At 43.1% G+C, this 12,481-nt stretch overlaps 2 protein-coding genes across 3 annotated transcripts in view; both read right to left on the reverse strand.

The window, feature by feature from the left end:
* LOC126383956 (major histocompatibility complex class I-related gene protein-like) overlaps positions 1-12,475 on the reverse strand; it is a 137,848-nt gene extending 125,373 nt beyond the window's left edge. The window contains exons 1-3 of one of the 2 annotated variants that reach the window (XM_050034739.1): positions 12,361-12,475; positions 6,002-6,268; positions 2,659-2,937 (exon numbers count right to left, since the gene is read on the reverse strand). In XM_050034739.1, the coding sequence (XP_049890696.1) occupies positions 2,659-2,937; positions 6,002-6,268; positions 12,361-12,409 (595 nt within the window). In that variant the 5' untranslated portion in view covers positions 12,410-12,475. The remainder of the gene's footprint in view (positions 1-2,658; positions 2,938-6,001; positions 6,269-12,360) is intronic. The other variant, XM_050034737.1, reaches the window with a different exon arrangement.
* Positions 1-12,481, reverse strand: part of LOC126383955 (major histocompatibility complex class I-related gene protein-like) — a 47,258-nt gene that overhangs the window by 3,375 nt on the left and 31,402 nt on the right. The gene's annotated exons all lie outside the window — the stretch shown is intronic.

Genomic DNA, 12,481 nt, shown 5'->3' on the forward strand with positions numbered 1-12,481 from the left:
ATGAGGTGTCAGGCCAGAGCTTCTTGTTCATTGCACAGCTGGTTCACAAAGTAGGCCCCTAAGCAGACTTCCCTTTTTCTCTCCTTAAGTATTTGCAGGGAGAAGTTGTTATGCCAGGCAGGGGGTGGTTACCGTGTGTAAAGGTGTTATGATTATATTACTTGCCCACTGCCCCACAGTCATTTAGTTCATTTTTGCATAACAGCGCCTCGTTCATCAAATAAAAAAAAAAAAAAAAAAAAAAACTCGAATTTGTAAAATACTAAGCGTGTTATCAATATTTAGTAGGCCAACGGACGTTACAATAATAAACTGGAAGTGTGCGGTCCCTTTGCGCACAGAGTAGCGGAGTGAGACGTCTGTCCTCGCTCCTGCTATCTGCTATAAACACATGACAGTCTTGGATCTCTGCGCTTATTTGCGGCAGAAACTCTCCCATCCTCTGGCTCGTCCCCGCATCTGTGTTCGCCACTGACAGGTGTTGTGCCGTATTAAGCATGCCTGCCGTGAAAAGCACCCCTGGTCGCGGCGGGAACGTGCATTCCTGCGACCAGGGGTGCTTTTCACGGCAGGCATGCTTAATACGGCACAACACCGGCTGGACATGGAGGACGACCCGTTGGCAACAGCCTGAAGCCCGTCGTCACTAACTCTTAAGTAAGGGGAATATCTAATGATGAATTTATGTAACTCAAGTAACGACTTAAGTGTTTGATTAGTAACTGTAATATGATTACTGCATTTAGGGACAGTAGTGCCTTACACTACTCGTTACTGAAAAAGCCATTTTTGGCTGTAACGCGTTACACCCAACAGTGGTCATGACATAAATCTGGGGGATCATGCGATGATGGACATAACAGAGAGGAAAGAGTAAAAATAGAGTTCTGTGACACAAATCTGTATGAACAGAGACTGTTTTCTAATCTGTGCTTTTTCATTAAATATTGGATAATTTTACCTCTTACAGCCATGAATAGCTTTTTGTTGTTGTTGTTTAACTTTAAGAGTTTACATATAAATGATGTCATTTGAGATGTTTAGGCAGGCCTCCAGGAAGTGCACCACACTTTGAAGCCAATTTGACATGGTGGCCAAACCATGTAACTACAACCTATGGGGCCCAAAAAGACTTCCCATAGACTGAAATTTGGAAAACAGTATTCACTGTAAATCTGTGCATAGATTTTCTTTGAGCATTTCAAACCCTGGGAAACATTTCATTTCACTGTTGGGAATTGATCCATTTAGTACAATAACATTCTGAAAGTCTACAAGAGCCGCACTAGGACTCTAAGTCTCTGGTGAACCTGCTCTCTGGGCCAAATAGTGTGGAAGAATTTTTTATACCCTGAAAGTTAAACTTTATTGACTTCATGCGCCATCATTGAGCAACTTTCACAGTAAAATGGAAAAACAGGCTCCGCCTCCAGCGCTGTATCCAGTTGTTGTTTATCCATAGAGGAAATGTATCTTTGTCTGACAGACTTCTGAAAATTGATGGGGGCCCCGAACAAGAAGAACAGCTGTTTTGTAATAAGTTGTAAACCAAAAATTGTAAAATTTACAATGCATTGTTTTATAAGCTTATGTTTTTAATGTAAAGATATCTGTTACTGTTAATAACCACTCATTTTCTATGTACAAAATTACCATTAACATCAATAATCTATCAATCAATCAATAAATTAGCCCTACTTATCAATACTAATATCCCAATATGAGGTACTGTGAATTAAACGTATTAGTAGCAGACACAGATGCGAATAATATCACTGAAGTGAGATTTATGAGAAAGGGGAGAGGAGAGTGAGAATAAAGAAATAAAAAGAGGTGAGGGACAGTTTGTTCATATCAGTCCGTTCCCATTCCCAGGTCAACAAATACCGACACTTTGCCATGCCCCTCAGCGTCTGATAGGGACACACAGGGCACCCTTTAGTGTATCAGGCTGTTCTTCTACACTATTTCATGTTTTCCTGAAAAAAGTAATGCATCAATATGTACATATCCTTCGTAATTATGAGCCAATAATTCAAGGATGCAGTTATGTGACCAAAGTGCTGACAAGAGTAAAGAATAAAGGATCGGATCCATAAGGGGGAAGGCTGGAGAGGTGGATGGGTCACAAAACCTAAGACTTTCCCCGGGACACCTGTACTCAGAACCATGTGAACTTATATCAAGGTTATGGCAAGCTATGTCCTTGTCATGTTTCTTCTTCTAACCCTAACCTCAGTAACTTTAAGTTAAGAGCATAACTTCATGTAAAGTACATAATGTCATTTGTAGGTGCTAGTCGACTTCTGGTTTCACATGGGACACAAACTGCGGTCCCCTGGTGAAAGGGTTTTGTATGACCCACTCCTCCTCCACCGTACATGAGCTTTCTTGCTATACGATCTACATCAGTTGGTCTCAGCATCAAGTATTGCTGCAGATGGGTTTACAATACAGTTATCTAAGCCTGGCGCATCTCATAGAGATGACAAAGGTTGCCTTTGGCATCAATATCATAACCTAAGGGGTGTAAAAAGGGTCAGTGTTTGATGTCCTGGGAGTGAGAATGGGCTGTTCATATTTATAATACACTAAAAACAGGAAAGCTGAATCAACACTTTTGTGTCATTTAAAAAGCATCAGTGGTTGTGACTGTACCTGTTCTCTGTAGAAGACTCTTCCCATAGGTCCAAAACATCTTAAGCCATGCAGAAAACTCGTTGATGAGGAAGTTCTTCCAAAACTCATTATTAGCTTTATTTCCATCCCACTCTTGTTTAATGATTTCAGCCTGCGGGTTATCGGCGATCCATGTCTCTGTCTCCGCGTCAAATGTGAGGAAGTCCTCTCCATTATAACCATACCTGACCAAACCATCTACCTTTTCAGTCTCGTCATCCCAGTCACAACTGACAATCTGCTGGTGAATGTGTACACCTGAGAGACAGAGATAGAGAGAAACTGCCTTGAGGTCCCAACACAGTCAGCTGCAGTTGATATTACATCTTTACCAGAGATACACTGTCATTGCCTAATTATTTGCCCTACACTTTCAGTAAAGTCAAGTCAATTTTATTTGTATAACACTTTATATACTTGTGCATTTGCACACACTACATTACACACTAAGGCAGAAGCTTGTTCACAGGCAGGAGCAGAGTAATGTAGTGTATACAGTTCAATGCAGCCAGGAATGCACAAATTTGTACACTGGTGAAACAAAACAATCATTCCACAAGCGCATGGCACAGCACAGGAGAGCCAGCTCCTCAGGTCAAGACTCAGTTGTCCACTTACAGTCCTTTGAGGACAGCAATGTGCACATCTTGGCCAGGGAAGAACGATGATTTGAAAGAGGCATGAAAGAAGCCATCTACATCAAACTGGACCGACCATTGTTAAACAGAGGAGGTGGCCTATGACACCCACCTAAGGCCCAGTTTAGACGACAACGGTTTCTCTAAAAACGGAAAGGTCTGTCCTTTGCGTTTTAAAAAACTTCTGCGTTTATATGACAACGTTATTGAAACGATCCCCGTTCACAGGGAGCCGCAAAATCTGCTGGAAACGCTGTAGTATGCACGCCAGGCCAATGGGTGGCAGTGTAAATTTGCAAAGCAACACCACGGCATGACGCCACGCGCCTGCGCTGAAGCGCCTTCCTACAGCGCGGTGATTACAAACCAAAACAAAGAAGACACAATGGCGAAAGCATGCACAGATAACTTTTTCTGGATGGACGACGAGGGGGAGTTGCTTCAGTAACAGATCTACACTTCACTTCAAATCAACAGGGTGAGCAGCGCAAACAGAACTCAGCATTGTTGTTGTGACGGTCGGCATGCCTAGTGACTGGAACCGTAATGCTCATGTGCGAAAAGTCTCCGTTTTCAGAGGAACTGCATATTGCAAGTTTACATGACAACGGAGACGCTGCCGTTTCCAAAAAATTGCACTCTGGAACCCGTTTTCAAAACGCTGCATTTTCAGGCACCCAAAACGCCGCTGTCGTGTAAATGATCGGCCAAAACGCAACTTAAGTTTACCGTTTTCAGTTGAAATCGTTGTCATACAAACAGGACCTAAAATGCAGTCTTGGGATCCCTCCCCACACAACTTAACGCCCATTCACACCTGGACCCATCACACCTGGCCTGATGGGTCAATGACTCACACGTGACCTGGACGACTCTGCAAGGACACACACCCACATACCGTTTAAAGAACTGAAGAAGTCTCTTGGTTGCGAGGTCTTCAAGAAACTCAAGCAAGTCCAGCTGCCTACGATATAGCACTTAAGATATGTTTACTTTAGTGTATAATCACCTGGAAATAAGAAATATCACGTATTTGTTACCTTAAAATAATCTGTTTATATCTATATGGGCAGCATGTCCTTGTCTATGGGGATGGCCATGTTGCACTGCCATGTTTCTACAGTGGCCCAGAATGGACAAACGAAACACTGGCTCTAGATAGGGACATTGTTGTTTTCAAGTCAGCCACTGTGGTTATCAGCCCCTCCCTAATAGTGCTGGAAAAACACTAATTTTGAATGTGAAACTGATTTATTCACTGTTTTTGCTGGTTTACATCATCTGGGGGCCTCATGTACAAAGGGTGCGTACAAGTTCAGATGTATCAAGAGTGAAATCACCGTGGAAATGTGCGGTGCCTCACGCCAACTTCATGGCTGGTGTACGCACGTTTCTATAGCTGTTGATCCTTTGGCGACACTTAGAGGTGATGCTGGGAAACTGTTAATAATAATAATACATAAATGTGAAAGCAATTATTCCTCAGAGTGATGTGCACATCAGAGACACATGAACAATTAACACTCCCATGTGTCTGCAATTAGATGAGATATAAAAGCATGCGCAAAGTGGTGCAGAAAATACCGTTAACAACAACGGCTGCTGTAGCAGTATTAAGACATTGTAAATGGTGCAATACGAAGTGAGCGTGTGTTCCGAGACAGATGGCACTGGCACATGATGACAACTGGCTCATCAGCTGCTTTAGGTTCCCGAGGGCAGTCCTCCTGGAACTGTGCGCAGAGCTGCGCCGGCCTTGGAGCGTGACACGGTGAGGAGCCATGCGCTGCCTGTATCCATTCCATACAGGTGCTGACCACACTGGGGTTTCTTAGCAACAGGGGCATTCCAGAGAGAGCTGGCCGACCGATCGGTCACATAATTATTTGTCTGCTTTCAACTGACCCCAGGCGACTCTCTGTTCAAACGGGGTGAGCTCCTCCCCTCCTGTCCCCCCGCCTGTTTTGGCCACACACTTCACGTCCACCTTAATATTGGAACACTTCTTTCTGAATTCTGCGTGTCTACGCTTTTCTGTCCCCACAGCATTGACAGCCTCACACACTCTCCCACTCACTCCTCTTGCGTTTTGTATTGATGCCGGAGGACAGCGTGCCAAAAAGTACATTTTTGCACGCCTCCACTTCAGTGAGAAGCGTCTCCAATTTGCATTCTGTGAAGTTTTTCTTTTTTCCCGTCTTACTCATTCTTTTGTTTTAGTTTTCTGATTGTGCAGAGAGGGGAATCTCAGGTGCAGGGTTCAATTAAATATGATTTGCATATTTAAATGGGGGCATGGACAGGGAGGGGTCGGGTACTCCAACATGTGCGCTCAATTCCACGTTGATTGGGATGTACAAAGGAAATGTGCCTGGATTCATGCGTACACACAGGATCATACATCTGGATATTTTTGTGCGTACGAGTCAACGTTTTCTGGATTTAAGCGTACGCCATGTTTCAGTAGGAAATCCACGCAAGTCTTTGTACATGAGGCCCCTGGTCCGTTTGTTTTTGAGCAGTGGAGACGTCTGCGGATAATTTGTCCACCAGCAAACCCCCCCTGATCAATTAACACTGACGGAAATTTAACCTGGAGAGTTTCAGATGGTTGCAATCTGCAATCATCGTTCTCAGATGCCACTAAATCCCCCTAAATCTTACACACTGTTCCTTTAACATACCTCCAGTTTGGTTGAGGTGTTGCCTGAAACTGTCGGTTTGAGCTTTGAAGAACTGCTGATAATCCACGGCGCTCTGAGTGATCCTTTCCCAGAGTTGTGGTTCTTCTTTGATTAATTTTCTTATCCAGTCTTGCCTTGGTTCTGGTGTTGTCATGCTGCCGTCATAGTAAGACAGAGGGACTCCGTCAACGTTTGCGACAGCCACATAGTCTGGGATGTTTGGAACTCCAGAAAATACCATTTGGTAACCCCTAAGGGAGTGTTTCACTGTAAGATAAAAAGTAATTTAAATGTATTTCATATATTTTTGACATTTGTTTGAATGGTTGTCACCTCTCTTGAAGCCCAGAGAATCTTTTGCCGAGACAGGAAGAATACATATTAGCCCTATGCCTTTTAGTTCCACTGTAAATTTGTGCCTGTTATCTGTATTATGTTGTCACCTTCCAAGACCTTTATAAAAAGATATATCAATAGAAGTAGACTACACACCTTAAACTGTATTCCTTAAACTTGAACTGAATTGCACGCACACAGCAGATACTCGTGCACTTCCAGCAACCCATATTCTGAGTTTTAGTGTATAAAAAGTTGACAGTTGCTTTCAGTACAGGACACCCAAGGAAAAGATTGTAAATGCTTGTGGCAGCGGGGTGTGGTTGAGTTGCCGCTGCTGGAGGAGGGAGGGGAAGTGTCTCAGCCGGCGATCAGACAGCTGGACAGAATCCGGTAATCACAGTAAAACCATAAAAGCATTGCTCCCATCTTCTAGCTCCAAGTTACTCGCCAAGTGGCAAGTTGACTATGAAGTGGTGCATTTCGACAGGGGAGGTGCAACACAGATCTACCACCTCAAGCATCGAGAGAGGTGGCATCTGTTTCTCTGGCTACCATGGTGATCGAGATGAGTTGGGACCGGAGGTGGTGAAACCAACTTCAGCCCCGGTCCCTTTTGGCGACCATCTCTTGCCGAGCCAGAGAACAGATGTTGCCCAGTTGCAATGGCGGTTTGCCGATGTGTTTTCCCCCCTGCCGGGACGCATGACACTCATACACCACCACATATAGACTCCCCAGGGTGTGACAGTGCGCTCATGGCCCTATCGGCTGCCTGAACACAAAAGGAAAATAGTTCAGGCGGAGCTTCAGGCTATGCTACAGATGGGAGTAATAGAAGAGTCCAACAGCCAGGGTGAATGTGGTCTCCAAATTTGATGCCTATCCGATGTCCCGGGTCAACGAGCTCCTTGATCGGCTATAGGCAGTGCTCGCTTTTTTACGACACTGGATTTGACCAAAGGCTACTGGCAGATTCCCTTGTCTCCAGAGTCCAAGGAAAAGACGGCCTTCTCCACTCCGTACGGTTTGTATCAATTTGGCACACTTCTGTTTGGGTTGTTTGGGGCTCCAGCCTTGTTTCAACGCCTCATGGACCGGGTGCTGTGTACTCACTCTGCATATGCTACCGCCTACTTGGATGACGTAATCATCCACAGTGAGACCTGGGGGCAGCATATGCAGCAGGTGGAGGCCGTGCTCGAGTCCCTGAGGCGGGCACGGCTCACGGCCAATCCAAAGAAGTGCGCGGTTGGACGGAGGGAGGTACGGTATCTGGGGTACCACTTGGGTAAAAAAAACAAAAAACAATGAGTTGAACGTTAATTTCAAGCTTTCGTAGTAGGCAACAGCTTATTTCAGAATTGTGCGAGTGCGGCCGGAGAGCAGGCGGCAGTGTTTGATGCAGGAAACTCCGAGAAATATGGACTTGAAAATCAATTTTGGAGGGGGGGGGATGTCCCCAATATTCGGAATAGCGGGGCCTTTAGAAAAAATGGGAAACCCCGCCATTACAAAGAATGGAGGTCTATTTTTGGAAAGGCAGGGTTCCGGAAAGCCATGGTGTAACCGTTGCAGGATTGTAAATAACTGTGTTGTAATTTTACTTTTTATAATAGGCTACATAGCCTATAACGTTTCATTATCAAATCATAGCTTTAAAAAAAAAAAAAAAGCTATGACCCGGCCCGCAGGACCAAGCCGGGTCGGGCCGGGGGCTCGGGCAGAGAATCTAAGCTCTAGTCTGGTCGGGTTGTTTGGGGAGCTCTCCACGGTGCTGACCGGCCCCCAGTGGGCGCATTTCCTCCATGACGATGCGGGACCCATGCAGGACATTAAACTTATCACAGCAAAATGTTCATTTCGCTGTCAAATTGAAGTCATCAAAACAGTTCTATGACATTTAACACATAATGTGATTCATGTTCAACATTCACACTCCTAGCGTCATCAATATTAGCATTACATGTCGTGAAAACCAAAGGGTCTTTTAAGTAAAAGAGAAAAACCCAATCTATCCGTCGTGGAGGCAACCGATCATAGTTATTATGGAAAATAAGAATTTTAATAAGGAAATCAAGGAAAAAATAATAAGGAAAAGTGGGGTATTTACAAGAATTTATTGTTTAGAGATAAAGTATTAGGGCTCTTAGGTGCTAAAAAATGTCTGGATTTTCTACTTCAAGTATTCATTATAAATAATTGTGTGTCTTTCATTTCTTAGGCTTTAAAATGGAGAAATTAAGAAGAGGTCAGAGACGTGGCTGTCCAGATTTATGGACAGAATCAGGAGGAGAGGACAGGATAGTGAGAGAACTGCCAGCTTTTGAACATCTTAATCGAAAAATAAGTTGGAATAGCCCCATGTGGGAAACGTTGGCAGCTAATATATTCAAGGAGAAGAATGTCAAAAAAAAAAGTGGCTGTACACTGTATGGCACAGTGACAGAAAGTTAATCAGAGCAAGAGTTTTGTTGAGTCAGAAGAAAAAGATTGTACCTCTCAAAATTTTGAAAAAAAAGGACTAAGGACAAACTTAGTGCTGTTGTAAGAGACATTTTTCCGACATGTGAGCAAAAGCAAAGTCCAGAAATTTGTGAGGATGAACATAATACTTTGTGCGGAGACAAATTGGATTGCGAGAGGGAAGTTCAGCATGACACAAAGGATCTAGTTAGTAAAGACAAGGAGAAAACATTGGAAATGGAGGAAAAGATAGAAAAAACACACATAGACACAATAGTTAATGCTGAAGCCAGCGGAGACAAGCCAGTGGCTGAGTGCATTCAGACTGACAGCATTGTGTGTTCTGATGATACCTTATTTTGTACTTGTAAACAACCAAACAATCCCAACAAGCCAAATGCCCAGTGCAACCTCTGCCATGACTGGTTTCATCCTGTTTGTGTGGGATTCCAAAGTATTGAAGACATTGCTGCCATATCCCCATGGCGCTGTCCTTCATGTAGAGATACCCAAAAAATACAGTCTGGACATAAGGACCAGGTTAAGAGGAGGTTATCCTTTGGACAAGAAATTCCATCCTGCCCCCAAGAGTTTACAGTAAGCCTAACAAGGACTGAATGGGCTGCAATTCAGCCAGCTAAAAGAAAAGGATACAGAGTGGCTGCAATTCAGCCAGCTAAAAGAAAAGGATACAGAGTTTTGAAGAAAGACTGGCCGGATCTTCTGAGCCACGAAATAGGATTTGTAAACAAATTTTGCCTTCTTTCCTTTAAGTCTAACAAAATAAAAGGCTGTATGCAAATTTGCTGGTTGCACAACTTACTTCCTATCTTTGGAGGAAGACCCAAATGATACTGAAGGTGATATACCTGTTAATATAAAAGCCCAGGGAAAAATTCATCACAGTTGCCACGAACAACATAGCAGACACTGCCGCCAAGGACAACTTGGCGAATGTTCTCCCATGTTGGTCCACACAAACCAACTGGCATCCGTGGATGAAGAGAAAATTCTCGCAGGAAATCTTAATGATGTTAAGTCTGTCCCAGTCTTGCAAAAGATATCAAGTGAAAAAAATCTTGATAATCGTTTAGATATTGATGCTTTCATGGAGTGTTTTAATTAGTTTAATTTAGTTTAGTTTATATACTTTATTAATCCCCAAGGGGAAATTCAATGTTTTCACTCTGTTTGTCAATTACACACAGGCCCGAAAGACACACACATGCACAAACAGGACCTATACATGCACAAAGTGGAGAGATGTCAGAGTGAGGGGGCTGCCCTTGGTGAGGCGCCCCGAGCGGTTGGGGGGTTCGGTGCCTTGCTCAAGGGCACCTCGGCAGTGCCCAGGAGGTGAACTGGCACCTCTCCAGCCACCAGTCCACGCTCCATATTTTGGTCCGGATGGGGACTCGAACAGGCGACCCTCCGGTTCCCAAACCAAGTCCCTATGGACTGAGCCACTGCCGCCCCAAAATTCAGGAAAAGCAGGATGTGGAAAAACCAAGCTCCAAGTTAAAACACAGTGCCATTCAATATGTTGCTCCCTTTGTAGTTTACAGATATTCAGAATCACAGTTGCATATTCTTCACGAACAACAGAAGAAAAATGATTGTCTGTTATATATGGATGCATATATGCATCCATATGCATACATATGGCCGGGAGAACAAGAACAGGGTCTGAAATGATGGCAGATGTTAGTAAAGCCAACAAACTATTTTAATCAATCAGGTATTCATAATTGTGATAATTACTGTAATCGCATTGTTCAAATGAGAAATATTAGCACTAATAGCTAAAGAGGTTCTAACACAGGCAACAATAAAGGCTTTGGAAGAGGTTTGCAAACTGACGGTGACGGAAGCTGTGGTAAAAGTGGACCATGGCCAGATGGAGGAAAGGTAAGTGCAAATCATGACTTTTATAGGATATTTCCAAATTGACCAGTCGATGAAGATGTGTTTAATGTTTCTCAAGAGATAAACATAACTTTTTTACTTTTTTACTCTTTTGTAGTGAGAAAGAAGAGATCTTCATGTCAATCAGAAATGAGATGGAGAGACGTGGTTTAATATGAAAAAAAAAGATGTTTAAAAAAATGAAAATGTCCCGTTTTTGTCATTCTCACAAATACAATAAAGGTTTCACAGATCAAAAACTGTGTCTGAATGAATGTTTAGCCTCTGTAGGATAATCCTGTCCAGATTTGAGAAGTCTAGGTACAGTGGTTTTTGATCTGGACCTGGTCCGATGAGGTCTAGGTATAAAACAAAAACGGTGAAATCTCCCCTTTAGAATTTTCACAAATAAAATAAATGTTTCACAAATACAATAGTGGGTGTCAGGCAAAGTTAATGTCTTACCTAAAATGTCTAAAATGTTTTCACATCAAGAAGTGTCACAAAAAACAGACAATCAGTGGACAAACAGTCACTCTGCATATTAAGTTAATTTCCCCTTAACTTTCCCCTTAAGTGCCGAATTGGAAGCAGGCGAAGTGGATGCTAGGCGGCTCATTACAACCCCATGTCAGGGCACCTGGGTTATGATAAAACACTGAACCGGATCATGGCCCGATTTTACTGGCCGGGCATTCGCGCGGATGTGTGTCGGTGGTGTGCATCCTGCCGCCAATGTCAGCTGGCCACCCCAAAAGCGCCGTTGCGCCCCCTCCCATTAATTGAGGTACCGTTTGATAGAATTGGTATGGACCTCATCGGGCCATTAGACCAGAGTGCACGGGGATATCGCTTTGTGTTGGCAACAAATCAAAATAGAAAATATGATAGAATATAAGACAGTAACACTCTCAGGCATTCTGTACTGTTTTCATATATTTATTCTTCTGTAGATCAACTTGTCTTATTTCATGTTGTGTGCTGAGTCAACACATTTTACTGTGTATAAACGACGGAGCATGCTCTGCAGAGAGGTTTCAGTGGTTCTGGATGTACAGAGTAGAAACTGCTCTGACACAGCGACACACTGAGGATGATTTCTGCCTCAAAGTTTTTAAATATGAAGTTAACAGAGTGCTGAAGAGAAAGACTGTGTTGAGGTAGTAGTAGTTTGGTTTTGGCTATTTACATCAGTTTTTCTCTTAATGTTACATTCCCATCAGAACCCTTTAATTTAACCTGCGATCCATCTAAATGCTTTATTTCCTGTTGCTTCAGAAATAAGAATAAATTCACGTTTTTAAAAATTCAATCCACCCCCCGAAGAACTTGTAAACAAGAACAAGCTGGGAGCACATGGAACGGGCCAAATTCAAAACAAGTCAAAATAAATAATAAATGTCCAACAAAAAAGGGCACTTATCTAGTCAGAGGGCAAAAGGGCAGGTGCTTGAACACCACCTGGGGTCTATGTGTGCATGTGCCTGATATTCATTGTGGTCAATTTTAAACTTAGTCATACTAAATTCTAAAGTACTGTAGAAGTGAAAGTGAAACTAAACAAGTGTGTCCTGGAGCTACGCAGGAACAAAATACAAACAAAATACAGAGCCCAGTGGAAAGTGAAGCAAATATTCACAGTGTGATCTCACCTGATGATGACACGTGACACAAGAGAAGCAGCAAAAGTAGATTTTTCATCTTGTTTTGATAAAGACGTGACCGAGCTGGATCAGCTGTTTGTTCTGCTTTTTCTTGGCACTGGGAGGAGGG

Source organism: Epinephelus moara, chromosome 22 (genome assembly GCF_006386435.1).
Source record: "Epinephelus moara isolate mb chromosome 22, YSFRI_EMoa_1.0, whole genome shotgun sequence".
NCBI lineage: Eukaryota > Metazoa > Chordata > Actinopteri > Perciformes > Serranidae > Epinephelus > Epinephelus moara.